General features: G+C 41.2%; 1 protein-coding gene across 4 annotated transcripts in view; it reads left to right on the top strand.

The window, feature by feature from the left end:
• Sgcd (sarcoglycan delta) overlaps positions 1-16,753 on the top strand; it is a 601,123-nt gene that overhangs the window by 469,934 nt on the left and 114,436 nt on the right. For all 4 annotated transcript variants that reach the window (XM_040747904.1, XM_040747903.1, XM_040747906.1 and 1 more), the window contains 1 exon segment: positions 917-1,036. In XM_040747904.1, coding sequence (XP_040603838.1) covers positions 917-1,036 — 120 coding nt within the window.

The following is a 16,753-nucleotide window of genomic DNA, read 5'->3' as shown; positions in this document are numbered from 1 at the left end:
AGGTTTCTGGTGCATTAATAAATTGAATCTGGAGGCTGCAGAGATTGCTCAGTGGTTAAGAGCACTAGCTGCTCTTCCAGAGGACATGAGAAACTGAATTCAATTCCCAGCAACCACATGGTTGCTCACATAGGATCTAATACCCTCTTCTGTCTGATGCCCTCTTCTGGCATGCAGACATAAATGCAGAATGCTCATACATGCAATATACATAAATAAAAATTTTTAAAAATTAAATTGAATCTGTAAGTTTGGCTGTATCAGGATACAGGTGTGATAGGACCAGGTTTCCCCACCCCTATACCCTGCTGTAGACAGCCTATGTTCAAGAACAGCATTTGATATCACAATGAACTCAGAGTATATTTTTATTAAATTAATTCATACTATAAGAGACTTGTAGGAGAATTAATCATGATATTAGCTATTTCTTCTTGGAAATTATCTGTCTGTTGAGGAAATACATTTGTCTTCGTGTTAGTCAGTGGACCAAGGATATAAAAGAGACACATTTCAGCTCAACTTAAGGTAACACTTTTTGTTATTTACAACTAATTGAATATGGTTAGTTCTCCCAAGAGATTATGATATTCTGGGTCCTGACACTTTTGATCAAAAGCCCCCAAGTGTTTGACACTAATTTGGGGCTAGCAGAGAGAAATCTTATTCAAGCTTTCTCATGAGGAGAATAGAATGACCTCTAAAACCACATCCCAGGACCATGTGATTAAAAGCAATTGACAAGTTGAGATGCAGTCAAGACACTGATTTCCATGGTCGGCTTCAGAAAACCAATCCACTTAATATTAAAATCAGACACAATCTTGGGAAGTGCATATGCCCTATGAAAAGCTTTTGTAGTCAAATTAGACAAGGCTAATATATTCCTCCTCTCCTTCTTTCTCTCTCCTCTTAGGTCCGAAAGCTGTGGAAGCATATGGCAAAAAGTTTGAAGTAAAAACTGTTTCTGGAAAATTGCTCTTTTCTGCGGATGACAATGAAGTGGTCGTGGGAGCTGAGAGATTGCGAGTCTTAGGTGAGGGAATTTAAACATGTAATCTGATGGATGCTACCATGTATATTTCAAAGGAAAAATGGCATGATGCCATCCCATTGAATGCTTGTGCCTTCTCCCAGCGCACATATTAAAATTCTAACCTTCTAGTATGACAGTGCTCAGAGATTACACCTTCGTCAGGAAATCTGTCCCTGAAGTTGATTGAAGCTTTTATCAGTAACATGGGGTCCCTTATACGGAAATGAAGATGCTGGTTATTTGGTAGTTTGTACTCCCTTCCCCTCTCCTCTATTCCTCTTCCTCCCTCTTTCTTTTCCTCCCTCTTCCCTCTTCTCTTTTCATCTGTGTCCCTTGCTCTTTCCCTTCCCTCACTTATAAAAACACAAGGAGGATTTGGCAATCTATATCTAGAAGATAGCCATCCTCAGAGACCGACCAGACTGACACCAGATCTTAAATTTCTAACTTCCAAAACTGTGTAGAAAAAAAGCAATATGTTGTTTTAAGCCATATACTCACTAATATATTGTTATAGGAGCACAAACACAAACAACGGGGTAGAGAAGTATAAGTGAGGCCACTTTCCTAGGTTCTTTTAAAGCAAGGTAGTTTGACCTGCATGGACCCTGATTATCACAGTGAGCTTTTCTCACACTATTAATTCACATTGGTTCCTGTTTCAAGAGTGACCATTGGGTTTCAATGTGTACTCATATAAGGAAGTATACATTTAGGATATGCTTTTCTTACTGACCAGCAGGTTACTTGATACATGATTAGGTAAATTCTCAACCTGTTGGCAAATAAAGAATAATCCAAGGAGTTTTTTTCTAAGTTTAAGTTTAAGGATGTAACCATAGCTTACTGAATTAGATGCTTTGGTGGATAGGTTTGAGAAGTCAATATTCAAAGTACTCATAAGCCAAAAGGATGGCTCACGTTTTTGATTCTAGGACTCACAAGGCAAAGACAGAAGGACTGCTGCAAACTTGAATTTAATTTTTGCTAAAAGTGAGCATCGAGCTTCAGAGTAAGGCTCTTATTCAAAGAAAGAAATAAGAAAGACAGGGGAGGGGTGGGGGTGGGAAGACAGAAGAAAGGAAGGGAGGGAAAGAGAATGAAAGAAGCTATTTGTAAAATATCGTATAAAGACCCATTTATTTATATATTATGTGTATGAGTATTTTTATACATATGTTTGTGTGTTGCCATGTGTGTGTCTGGTGTCCTTGGAGGTCAGAAGAAGGCCTCTGATCCCCAGAACCAGAGTAGCATGTGTCTGTTAAATTGTCATGTGGGTGTTGGGAACTGAATTTAGATCCTTTGCAAGAGAAGGGATTGCATTTAATGGCTGAGCCATCTTTCCATCACCATTTTTTTAAAAGTAAAACATAACAGAAATCTCTATGCTACTCCTGCTGCATCAAAGACTTTGAGCATATGATCTGTGTCTTCCAAGACTATCCAGTGAAAGTGCCCAGCATGCCGGTTTGAATCTTACTGTCAAAGCAATGTTTTAATTGCTGATGTTGGACATTGAGTTGTATGGTTTGGGACAGGTTACTGCCATCATTGAACCATGTTTCTTCTCTTCTCAACAAGTCTAAGGATACTCACCATCTGAAATTGGATAGTTAATAGAGACTGTATTACAAGTGCTTCCCTCAGTACCCTGTGCAAAATAGCACTCCATCAGTGGTGGCACACCCCTGCTACTGTCAGTACTAACTCTTTTCTTCCTTATTTTCTCCTTAAGACTCACTGAAGCATAGTGGTTGAAAGCTTAAGCTCTAAGATAATCCCACCATTATTTTAACCCCATTTCTTTCCTATACTGGTTATGAGACCTAAAGAAAGGTATCTGACATCTTAGTGCCTGTTTATCTGTGAAACTGTTATCACCGAATTTCCTTCATCAAGCTGGGAGGGTTGTGAAAGTGGTCTATAGACAGTGGAAAATTGGCTAACATGCTGTGTTCTCAGCCATGCTAGCCAGTCCTGAGTTGCTATTATAAGTTCTTTTTATTATAAATTAGCATCTGTTCTCTCCATTGTTGTTTATTTGCCCTTTACATCTTCTTCATCACTTGTATTCTATCACTCTGTCCCCAGGAAATCCGCTTTTCTGTTTCTCTCCTCTCCCCATCTTCCTATGTCCCTCCCTCTCTTCTTCTCCCCTTTCCTCCCTCTCTTTATAATACTTGTTTAAGTTCCTTGCCAGGTAACTTTTAGGTCTCCATCCCCCCAGTTCTGACTTCTTCCCTGACTTTTTAGATTTTCTTCTCTATCTGAATATCCCAACAGCCTCTCAAATATAGTAGGTTTTGCTTGACTGCCATAGGATCACATACACACACACACACAATTAATACTCAAGCTTAGTCAGTCTTTCTAGCCCACTTGGACCCCTGTCCCTTTGTCTTAACATGTTATCAGCTCAGCAGTCAGAAGATGTAAGTGACCATCCTTAAGGGGCCAACTGGAGGTGAGGGTGCAGGCTGTTCAGATGAGGAATCAAGAGGCCAGCCAGTTCAGTCCCCAGCCAGTGACTCACCTCTGAATCAGTCAGCTGCCTCTTCTCCCAGGGGCATCCTGTTCACATCTGCAGAGTGGGAGTTTCCTACAAAACAGGCTTTCAAGCAATGCATTTTCACTGGTGGAAGATAAAACAAAGCTCCAAATTTACATAGCCCCAAGATCACTAGAGAATGTGGGTGAGGGTTGAAAGTGGAGATGACAGACATTAGAGTATTATCAAAATAGTTTCATTATTTTAACTTCTGCATTCTCCATGACTCTAAGCTGTGACAAGTTGACTGTAAAAAGGAAATGTCACAGTTGAAACTGATCTTGGCCATAAACTTGCCACCAAGTTAGATTCGGGTCTTGGAGGGTCCTAAGGCCTGGCTGCCTAGAAATCTTTTCTAATACCTCATGAATGAATCCTATTTTTTAAGTCTGTGGGCTACTTGCTCTGATCGGGTACCACACATGATTGCGTATTAGTAAATGCATACCTTGAACTTGGCTCATCCTGCTTCAGCCTCCCAAAGCAAAGGGTGCAATTGTGATCATACAGGATCATTTCTAGTTTCTTCCACCCCTTACTTGTCCTTTCGCTTTGTGAGGTAGATAGCATCTTCTCACCCCTGTTTTTCAGATGACAGAATTGAACTGAGCCATACATGAGTGGAGCTCAGTAGGCCCAAGAACAAGTTTTCCTAGCCTGCTGTTTTAGCTACAGTGGGTACCACTTTAAACCCCAGTTATTTGCTGAGCCCTATCAATTAATCCTACTTTAAGATAGGAAAATGAGACTTGGAAATGTGTAGAAACTTTCCAGAGAAATAGTGACATTGAGGTCAGACCCATGCTCAGATCCCCAGTCATGAACACTGAATTTGGTTGTCTCCACCACAAATGAATGTTAGTTCAAAGAGCTTCTAAACTCTCACAAATTATGCTTCTATGTATAGAAGTGACTTTCCATACTAACTGTAGGTTGGAATGGGTTGGGGAGCACAAAACATGTGGCCCTGCTGTTATTCAATGGTATTGTATATTACCAGCTTTGAAATAGTTGGCCACAAGATGGAATGATGGTATTTCATACTATGATAATCTTATACCCATCAATTTGGCTCTCCCCAGTAGCTCATTCATACTTTTTGGTTCATGTCACTATATTAAAACCCAACTTCTCAAAGAAAATAAAATGACACAGAATAATGTTAAATATTTAGACAGGCTGACTTAACCTTATCACATGGAGCTTTGTAACGGTGTCATTCTTGAACTTCACTGTCCCATAGTTGCTTAAGCTAAAATCCAGGACATGTGATAGTTTCCAGTTACTTCAAAGCAGTCACTCATTCTTATTGGCGGTGATATTTTACCTGAAGAACAGTTGATAAGATCTGTCATTCTCCATCTTTGGGAGTATTTTCTCATTTCTGGAAAAACTGGAAAGGACATATCAAAATGAATCCAACCACTGCTACAGGTGCTAAATATTGGGAAATGATCACCCCACAAATCTCACATCCATCTCTCCAGCAAAAGGAGCCCAGTGTGCTGGAGAGACGAGCTTCCTGTCAGCTGGGCCTGTGCCATATGGTATGGAATGAAATGTTTAGGGAGTTTCATTTTCAGCTTAATGAGAAGTCTGTGAGACAGCGCAAGCTCTTGGGACATCTGGGTCTGGATGGATAGTTCAAGGGAGCAGCTATCACAGCTGGTTCTGGATGCTCATCCTCCTGGGGTCTGAGTGACCCTGTTCACAGCGACTTTTCTCACTATGCTTTAGTTTCCACCTGTCTAAAGCCACTTGGGGAGGAAAGAATTATTTGTTGTACACTTCCAGATCACGGTTCATCAGTGAGGGCAGTCATGGCAGAAACCGTGGAGGAATGCTGCTATTGGCTTTCTGCTAGGTTTCTTGTATAGTCCACAACCAACTCCCAAGGGATGACACTAACCATAATGATATGGGTCCTCACACATCCATCGCCAGTCAGGATAGTCTTTTGCAGACATTCCCATGGGCCAATCTGATCCAGACAACACTTCAATTGAACTTGCCCTTCACTGGTTAACTCTCAGCTGTGTCAAGTTGACAGTAGAACCTAACCAGCACATGTAAGGCAGATGTTGGTAAGAAATGTATTCCCAGGTTGAATTCTGGTCTTGGTGGTTTCATCTAAAACAAATCCCTCCTATGGCAAGGTTTTTCCTCACATTCATTACGACAGTAGTCTGCATTGTGTGATCTTTATATAAGAAACATCACCTGCAGTCTCTTTGTCAGAGGTGTAAAGTGAGTTAGCTTTAGAGATTCAGGGTGGATCCCCAATGGGCTATTCTAAGAGGCCTTCCCACAGATGCTGAAGCATCCTAAAGTTTTCAAAGCACCAGCCTGTAGAGAGCTGTGAAGTGCCACACCCTTAAGATGGTGCTGGCTTCCGCCTTCTGCTAGCCCGACAGCAGGTGATAAACAACACCTGTATTTGGTTAAGGCTGGATATCAGGCTTGCTTCTGCATGTTCCAGGTGGCATACTGGGGTTGGCCGCCAAAGGGCTTGTAAGCTGTGGGTTGGCGCTCCCCGACGCTCCCCAGGAGAAGAAGATTGTTCAAGGTTCCTGAATAAACTGCTTAAAGAAGAGTCTGGGCATTGCGTCTTCCTTGCTGGTCAAGGCGGGCGTGACAAACCAGCCTAAGGTAATCACCTGGAAAACCCTTCCCTATGACTCTGCTGATCTCTTTCAGATCAGACAAACATCAACCACTGAGACCCAGCAAAGCTACCACGTAAATACAATTAATGAATGTTAAAAGCAGGACTGCTTACTCAGTGCAATATTCTGCGGTAGGTTATCATTACTTATAATGAATAAATAAAATTGGTTCTTACACATACCTTACAAGGAGCACACATAATTGTCCTCATTCTTTACATATAAACAAATGGAGATGTAGAAACCTGTCAAGTTCCATAGAGAACTAGTGACCAAGTGAGGATCTTGTTTACTCCCATCCATGATCTGCATCTCAGGCATCTTCAGCTTCCCAGTATGTCAGCATCACAAGAGGGAATGAAAATGAGTCCATAGCTTCCTAACATCCCTCCCTATATCAGCTCTAGGGACACACTACTCTCTTAGTCCATTGGCTGTCTGCCCACTTTCTGTTTCCCTACTTCCTTGATGGCCTTTGCATTTATATAGTAAGCCAATTGGATTGACTGTAGACACCTGTGGGCTTCCCTGAAATCCAGTCCTCAGTTTTATCTTCTCATGCTTTTATGTGAATCCTATACCTATATAAGTCCCACTTGCTGTGACAACATTTGTTTCATTTCATGGGCCATCCACCCCTGCCATCACCTGCTTGGCTTGGGTCTGAAAATATGACTAGGGTAGTGAGAGAATAAAGAAAGGACAAAAACAAAGACATGTGTATAGAAAGGCTGGGATCAGGTGAACTGGGTACATTCTAAATGAGTAGTACCAAGTACTCTGACATCCAGGAACCCAGCATGTTTATGATGTACAGCACAAGGCAGGGGGAGTCAGCTAGCTTTTGTAGGCCTCTGTAAGCAATCAATCTCACATGGTAAAAATGAACACTAGGACTTGGACTAGAGGAAGACAACCATTCTGAGCCTGACCTTGCCATTTCCCCATGCCTCTGAGGTATTACTCTTTGACATGACTGTGCCCGTGTCAACAATACACAAAATGTCATGCACTCAGAATGTCACTTAGAATGCCATTTACTTTCTTTACACGTTCACTCAAGGCTTCCTGTGCTCTTCACATATCGCAGTCCCTATTTGCCTATAGTGCTCTCTAGCATCCTGTTCCACATTCCCAGGAGTGTAGACTCTTCTGGCTCTTGTGGAGACCTCTTTGTCTCTTTGACTTCACTTACTGCAGTGAAATCCAGGCCTCCCCTGATGAACTCCCTACCACTCCAAAGAGAACAGCCATGATCTTCCTGGTGATGTTTCCATTCTAGTCTTCAAGGCCAAACTTTCATGTAGATGCCATGTCCATTCTGCTCAGGAACACGGAGGCTTCTGCCATCCTTGGGATTTCTAGTGTACAAAATTCTCTCTTCATGACAGGCACAAAAGAATTTAAGTTTGCGGTGATATCCATCCATTCAACTACCAGAGAAGTATAAAATCAATATGTAAGCCAAGGCATAATGTAGATTATCTCTCACTATAGAGTACATTTATTAAATGTTGTACAAATACAATGGTCTATCCAAAGCAGCAAGAAAATAGACAACATAAAAACCAAGACACTTAATATACATCTACATGGCAACACCAGGGAGAACATGGCTTTAGTTTTCATTAAAGAGCAATTTCATAGAACAATGAATTTGGATATTATAGCATTTATAAACAAAGCATAATTATAAAGTACTATTCTAATTGTCAATTGGGTCTATTTATACTCTAGATTAGTTTTTTAAACATGTCCTCTAGATGCCACTTGATGCTAATTATCTGAGTTACATTATTATCAATTGAAAAAACATTTTAATTAAATCTAAAGCCATTTTAATTAGCATAAAATTATAGAAGTTTAAATATGGATTAAAGTGTAACTTTTTTAGGACTGCTCAGATGGTGGTCTTAGCCATTTACATTTTGCTTTTTATGAAACTATTGTAGCTTTACAGTGAGTGGTCACAGTGAAGGGACTGGAGTGATGTTGATAGAGTTCATTCACTGTGTCCCCATCATAAGTGTGTGTGTGTGTGTGTGTGTGTGTGTGTGTGTGTGTGTGTGTGTGTGTATCCCAAGCTCTCTGCTTATGGTTCCATGGAGACAAAGATACATGCCATTGTCCCTATTCTCCTAGGATGTTTTCAGTCTAGTCTAGAAGTTGAGATATATGTGATTATCTAAGAACAAAAAGGTAGCCAGTTGTCTGTAGATAAGATAAGGTGCCATTCAACTCCATCCAAGGTAAAGGAGAGGTTATAAACTTTACACTTTTAAATAGAAACTTTTGGAGCAGGTCTATGTATATGTTTATGGGGAAAGACATAGGAAGAGAGTACACATGAGTGAATGATGATGCATAAGTTCACTCAGAACTCACTTCATTGTCAGTGCTGTAAGTCCAATTCAGAGTGAGGGAGCACATTTAAACAAGGTACTAAGGAGATGACTTTGTGCATAAGAGCACTTGAGGTCCTGAGTTTGGATCCCCAGTGCCAATATAAAAATCTAAATATGGTTATGATGACTTTAATCCCAGTGCTGATGGGGGAAGAGGTGGCAGGATCACTGGGACATGCTAGCTGCCTAACTGATAAGCAGTGAGCTTCTGGCCAGTGAGACGCCCTGTCTCAAAGGAAAAAAAATAGAGAGTAATAAAAGGAAAACCTAGTATCCTCCACTAGCCTCCACACTGGTGCATTCACCCTATCAATGTGGGCACATGCACATGCATGTGTGTACACACACACAAACACAGAAAGAGACAGACAGACAAGTAGAAAAAAGAATGAGACAGAAAGACAGACAGACTAGGAACACTACTGCCTCACCTGACTGAAAAGCCCTAGGACAGTTGGCTGCAAGCTATACTCAGCAGCTCATAGAATGAAGCCAAAACACAGCATCTCTATTGCCCTTACTTCCTGTGTGAGTGCTCTTTCCAGTCTTACATTCTGTCCTCAGCTATGGTGGTGAGCAGAAGGGGAGTGCTCACCTTCCTAACTGAAACCCTAATGTGATACCACAGAAGTCCTAATCTATCCTTCAACCAGTGCCCAAGAGTAGGGTGATGATGTGTGGTAGCTGAGGACAGCAATGCTAGAGCTGGGGTTATAGTGACTACAAGTGAGATTGACGGGATAGTTCTCCACAGAAAAATTGTGTCTTATTATCAGGAGAAGGAATGGTGCTAGGTACAGGAAAACAGCAAATATTTGTTACAATAACTGAGGGTCCAACTAAAGCAAGTTATTAATCACTGTACAGGGACAAAATGGTTCAAATATCCATTTATCTTATCATAGAAATCCTCCTTGACCACTTTAGAAACAGTATTATAAATATTTACAATACTAAACTACTATGTGGCTTAAAGTGCTATGTTATTAGAATAAAGTTTAAGTATCATCTGTAGATACTCTGAACTACAGCGGCAGAATAGTAGGATAATGGAGACAATCACATATACAGGACCTCAATATTTGCTGTATTGCTATTATATGAAAATGTTGCTGCTTCCCTTTCTGTTTCATTGTGATGTTTTATTCCTCTTTAGGCAAGTTCTATAGAGACATAGTATATACTGGTGTTCTTTTCCCCATCCCTCTTTATTAGCATGTGAACTTGATATTCTATGGACGTTCTGTTAATCAGAGTCTAGATCAATAATCTTGAACCCAGCCAGTACTCAGTAATGGTTCCATGAATGGACGATAAGATCTTGAACATCTGAATGCCCTACAGTTAATGTGACATTAACCTGAAGGGAAAGGAAAGTTGTCCACGAGTTAGACAACAATTATTGTAATAATTTCCTGTGAAGGTTTGTAACAGCTAAACTAGAGAGAAAGAAAAGAGGACAGATGGGAAAGAATGTTTCTGGACAAAATTATTGAAAGTTGAACAATAAACTGCGGGTCAGGAGAGGGGAGAGTTGCAAATGTGTCTGGTGCTGTGAGCCTTCTGGCTCACGAAGCTTCAGTGTCATCAACACAAGTTTAGAGATCAGAGATGAATAACATCCAGCTTCATACGTCCTGAAGCTTAGTGTTTGAACTCTGCCTTGGAGAAGTCCACCATCCAGAGGGAAATGCCTGGCACAAGGCCTGAGAGAGATGCCAGCTGAGCAGAGGGGTCAGGGGGAGGGCTGCATGGCTTGAACAGATGGACAAGGAAGAATTGTCCTGGAAGCAGGTCCCTAGCAGTATCCTAGAGATGCTCTTCAAATTTGTCCTTCCCAGGCATCCCTCAGCCTTCTGCATGTTTCTCTGGAGTTTTCAAGACTAGTTGCTAAGGCTTCAACACTCCAAATTGCATTTTAGGAGTCTGGGGCCTGTACTATGGTTCTGGATTTTCTTCATCCACTCTGCCATCCTCCATGGTAAAATGAAGGGACTCATAGTCTTTAGCATAACACACACAGCTTCTGCTATACTACCAACCACACTCTTCACATCACTCATTGTAGACAGCCTCTCCCTTCACAACCCGTGTCCTTCTACTCCTACTTTGCCTCCATTTCTCCTTTCTAAAGCATTACATCAGTGAATGATTAGGAGGCATTAGACATTGAAGGGATTTTGCTCACATAAGCTTCTATGAACTAAGCAATTTAGACGTTGATCCTTAGGCCATGGGAGGCTACCAACTGAAAAGTAGCATTCAGATAACAAACCAAAGGAACCTGAAACTCTCCAGAGCCTTCTTCCTGCTCCCTGTTATCATTAGCAGAGATGTGCTGCTGGGGAATGAGCTGTTTAAACAGAATTGTTGCTTCTCTGGTGCTTCAGTGGTACCTCATTCCAAAGTTGGTTTATTATTTACAGGGATGCAGGAATAATGTATGGGATCATAAAAACTCATCTCCCATAAATAATGCAACAGGAAAGGCAAACACGGAAGAGTTTCAGATGAACAGCCCCGACCTAATAAACCAGAGATAGTTAATGAGAAAAACTACAATTCGACAATAGAGAAATAATAATGGGGTTTCATTACAAATGCTGTCGGGAGAATAACTCTCAAAAGGAAGTATTTTAAAGAGCTAGTCTAGAAGTCAAGGCTGTAGCCCTGCTCATTTCCTGCATACAGAAGTCCCGGTGCACAGGCCTCCTGTGTTGCAGGGTCTTAGCTGTTCCTCCCCCAAGCTTGAGTTAATTCCAGATGCATGAGGAAAAGCAGTTTGCTGAGCCCTTCATAATTTTTCCTTTTGGCAACAGGGAGATGTGATTTAATAGGAGCGTGATGAATTCATGGTTCCATGTAAATGTCCCCAGCTGTCCCAGGAGCATTGTTGCCTCACTAGACCTTCCCAGAACTCAGTCACTGTCTCCTCTGTGGTGCCTGCAAGCAGGTGGGGGTGGGGGACACGTGTGTCTGTCTTTTGGTTTGATTAAAGAGTTTGATGAAGTTTACTACTGGCTGTTTAGAAGACAACCAATTAAAGCACTTACTGGTGGAAAGGGATATTTGGAGTTTGGATTTTGTTGTTGTTCTTGAATTTGTTGTTTTGAAGTGACAAGATTTGAATTCTCTATCAAGCAACAGTCAGTGTGCTTTCAATTTCAAACACCTGTTTGGTGGTTTTACTGTCTATGAGCTCTCTCCTTGCCAGCTATTCATTTGAGTACACTCAAAGGAAGGAAACTTCTGCCAGACTGCCCTCCAGGTCAGAAAGCATTCCATACAGTCCAAGCATAGTGTCTTCTTCACCATCATCTGCACTGACTGTTACAGGGCATGCTTATGCCACCAAAGGCCACCTGTGTGGCATTTGTTCATTCTTCCTTTCCAGCTGAAGTCAAAAGGGACTCTAGGTTTCTATGGTGACAAGAGGTTTAATGAAATAACAGTGTGTGCAGAGAACTCTAAGAGCACAGAACAGCTAAAGTTATTCACTTTATTTCTCTTTATTGGCAGGACTTCAGATTTATTTGCATATTTGATTGGTAGAAAAGAGTATGGAAAATCTTCTCAACTCCATCTTCCTTGCTCTACTTACCCTGGCCTATAGTTCTGCCCCATCCTCACCCCTTATCTTGACTCCATTCATGCCCCACTTTCTTTAGTATTAGTGAGTAAGATGACAAGCGTGGAAATGGGGAGGGAGAGAAAAGAAAATATCCAGACTTCTTCAGGCCTTGGAGTAGAGGTAAATTCCTGGGATTTTTTCCTTTGAGGACACTATATGGAAGGGTGGGATGGTTATGTGTGCACAATGTTCTGGTGTCAATGATACAAGCTCAGATAAACTTCTAAACCTCTGAAAGCCTCAGATTCCCCATTTATAAAATGGAGGTAATAAGAGCACTTACATAGTGCACACAAAGAACTTAGCATAGTTCAGAGTCCAATTAAGGTCCCAGATATTAGTGCTATTTGTTACTGGTCCCTGTCCAAATTCCTACTCCATACCACTTTAAAAGCTGACACTGCCATGGTTTAGATATGAAATGTCTCCCATAGACTCATGTTTTTGAACCCTGGCTCCCCATCAGCTTCTTTGATTTGGGAGTTTACAGGGCCTTTAGGAGGTGGGACCTAGCTAAAGAAAGTGGGTGACTGGGGACAAGCCTTCAAGCCCATCTTGAAGCCTGGATTCCAACTCTTCCTCTGTTTCTTGGTCCCCCTTTCTTTCTCCAGCAGCCATGAGCTGTCTGGTGGCTATGCCTTCCCTGACATGCTGAACTGAATCTCCTCTAAGTATGAGCCAAAATAGAGCATTCTCTCCTTAAGTTGCGTTGGTCTGGCATTTGGTGATGGCAGTAAGAGAAGTAACTTACATGGTCACCAGACCAAGTTCAGTCGCAGAAACAGAAGGACAAAAAGCCAAAGGTCATATTTAAATGATCTCAAATAGGTAACAGTGGCACAGGTATGCAAAGAACATACACAGCCAAATTGTAAATAGCACTAAAAATGTTTTTAGGACTTAAAGTTAAGATGGAGGGCTAGAGATACAGCTCAATGGTTCAGAGTGCACACTGAACTGAACCCAAGTTCAGTTCCAAACCTAGTAGCTCACAACTCCTGTAACTCCAACTCTTGGGGAGCCAGCACCCTCTTCTGACCTCCCTGAGAACCTGTACTCATGTAAACACACTCACCTACACACACACACATGTACACATAATTAAAGATAAAATAAATCTTTAAAAAGCACGCATAAGATGGAATTCCGTTCCTGTCTGTGCAGTGGAAATGAAGTGCTAAATTCTGGAGCTGGGCAGGAGACCACAGCTGGAGCACTAACCAGAGCCTTCCTAGAAGAGAATGGAGGGCAAGTGTACAGGGTGGGAAGAGGGTTTGCCTGATCAGAAAGCACGGAATGAGTGACAACTCCTAGATAAAGGTCCGTAGACCCTGAGCATAGTGCTCTGTCTAACAGAGGAGCAACTGAGATTCTTTTTAGGGCAAGGGACTGTCATTATCAATGTCTAGCAAATAGGAATTGGTAGCTTTCCCAAAGATGTGCCTTGGAGATGCACCTAAACCTCCTGGGGACTTTCCTTCTTGGTTGTGCTCTGCACAGCTGTGACTGCAATGGTAATGAGGATCTTTGGTATTGGTTCCATTCTGTAAGTCAAAGAAAGAGACAAGTATATTTAGACGCAGGCTTTACTGATGATGCAATAACATTTACTTTCCAGATTTGAAACCTCAAGAAGTGAATGACCAGGAAATCTCTTGTCATTATTTAATCTGTACTTCAGACAGTCCTCCATACAAAAGATTTGATCTCTTTCAACACATGTTAATTAAAGACTTAACTATGGCCAACTGCTGTGCTGGCCAAAGACACACCCTGGATTCTTGCATTTCTGGAACATACTGCCAAGCCTGAAGGACAGATGTTTCAAACTTTGAATCCAAAAACTGTGTGTCTCATAACAATGGCAAACCATTGTCATAATTATAGTAGTGAGCAGGATGAAATGCTTGTTCATTACCAGGTGCTGAAAAGTCTCTTTCTGTGGGTCACCTCTGCTCTAATACCTGCTCAGAAGTGGTGTCTGTTCTTACACTCATTATATATGAGTCAACTGGCAGATGACATAGTTCCCAAGGTTAGATGGCAAGCTAAGTTGCAGAAGTGAGGTGTAAATCCAAGCAATCAGATCCTAGAATGTGCACTCAGTAGCAATTTTATTGATCTGAAATTTCATGTATCACAGTTTTTCCACTTACATTGTAGAAGTCAGTGTTTTGATTTTAGTAAAAATAGCCTTTGCTTTTCACAAAGAAACAGGAATAAAACATGGTTAGAAGTTTCACCCTCACAACAAAGACAAATTAGTGCAATAGATGAATAACAAATGTATTCATTATGTAGTTACATGACATTGGGAGCTTTTAGGAATGAATACCCTTAATGGGAACTGTGTAGTTTTTGTGCTTGGATTTGATGATGAGTAGAAAGTCATGTAGAATGACTGGACAAAATAAGAGTGTCTTGGTGGGATCTAGGTGTGTGTGTGTGTGTGTGTGTGTGTGTGTGTGTGTGTGTGTGTACGTACTTGTACTGTGTGTGTGTTTGTTCCTGCATTGTGAGTGTGTGTTTGTTCCTGCATTGTGAGTGTGTGTGTGTTTCTACACTGTATGTAAGTGTATGTGTGTGTGCTGTCTGTGTGTGAATGCTCATGTGTACAAGTATGCACATACATGCATCTGGGGACCAGAGTTTGGCACTTCCCTACTCAGGACTAGGGTTGCAGATGCCTGAGCATGACAGCATGACAGTTTTCTTTCTTTCTTTCTTTCTTTCTTTCTTTCTTTCTTTCTTTCTTTCTGTCTGTCTTTCTCTCTCTTTCTTTCTTTTCTTTCATTCTCTCTTATTTATTTATGTCTCACATAAGTGACAGGGACCCACGCTCAGGTTCTCAAGATCATATGACGGACACTTTACTGACAGAGCCACCTCCAAAAGCCCATAACGTTTGCTTATTCCAATTCTTTTTGGCCTCCACGTGCCTTTATTCTTTTCCTCTGGTTGTAGGGTGAGACACCTGTAACATGAGAGGCCAGAGAGTGACCATCCTAGGTTTCATGGCTTATTTACAGGGAGAAGGCTTATAAAAGGTCAGAATCAATAAAAGATTCCTGCTTCTGCTGTCTTTTCAAATATCATGGTACTATATTTTGAGATGACATGTATTTTGAGCCCAGCAACCATGTATGCATATCCATATTATTTATTTTTAAATATTCATAATAAGTACACTTATTATTGAATATATGAAGCATATGTATATGTTATATGCATGCATATTGTGTATCTTAGATATACTTGTACATTATAGTTTAATATTGTATGTGCTTATATGCATGAGTCTATTGGAAAACTACAGTATCACAGTGAGTGATTTCTGTGCGTAAACTGTTTAGACTTCATGTTTTTAAAAACATGGGATGGCTAGAGAAGTGGCTAAGTCAATTAAGGGTAGGCTCACAAAAATAAGTAGATATCACAGACCTTCATACTTGGAAATGGCAAGAATCAATGTGTGTTTTGTGGGATACTCTGAGGATGATAAGCCAGTGATGGGTGGGACAAACGTTCTTATAAAGAACCCAAACACATGCCTAACATGTGTGCTTAGTGGTTGGATTTTAAAAGATATTTCTAAAAGAAAGCAATACAACCTGCTCCATAGAGCTTGTAGAGCCCAGGTTGTCATTTTAAAATTTTGTCCCCAAGACAGCAGGCTGATCATCTTAGAAAGGGCAGAAATATCCATTTGCAGAGAGATTGCACATAGCCAGTAAGTTCTGGGTACAGGGCATTGTTCTTCCCATTATATCGCTTGATACTAGCTGATGGGAGGCCAAAGCACATTTAAAACACTTGTATTGTATCATGAGCTTGTGGAAGAGATTGCATTTAACCAAACAAAGGGGAAAGCCAATATGAAATCAATATGTAGGGTGCCTATGAGCTATTAAGGAAGATAATATGCTTTTCTTCTTTGGCTATTAAATGTGTCTCAACTCCCAGTGAAAATGACTTTCCCTTTTGACTTCCTATCTGTCTAGCTGACTGGTTGTTGTGGAGCATTCAGGCTCCCATGGTTCAGCCATAAGTTTAATAAGAATGTCCCTGTACAGGAACCTGGGCAAGCTTCTCTTGCCTGATATCTGCCCCCCCCCACCCAGTACCTGCTGAGATTCTGAAACTGTATCACTCCTCATATACTGTGATGAAAGTTTTCTGATGGAGTAAAGAAAGGGACCGATGTCTTAGCTCTGAAAGGCAGTTTCTATCTTGCATTGGGAACCTAGGGGAACACAGGAGATCTGAGAGATGGATCGCAGAGACTTCTGTGCAAATAGCCCTGGAAATTGGAGCCATGGAAATATCAAGAAGGGGAAACTGCAAAGTGGAGATTCATGTGTACTCCTATGGGAAACTGCAAAGTGGAGATTTGTGCTTACTCCTAAAAGACTCCCTGGGTAAAGTTAGATGAAGCCAGAAGCTTCTGCTCCTGAACAGGAAAGA

The sequence above is a fragment of the Mesocricetus auratus genome, unplaced genomic scaffold, assembly GCF_017639785.1.
Source record: "Mesocricetus auratus isolate SY011 unplaced genomic scaffold, BCM_Maur_2.0 Super-Scaffold_100007, whole genome shotgun sequence".
Taxonomy (NCBI): domain Eukaryota; kingdom Metazoa; phylum Chordata; class Mammalia; order Rodentia; family Cricetidae; genus Mesocricetus; species Mesocricetus auratus.
This window is presented reverse-complemented; position numbering and strand designations above follow the sequence as displayed.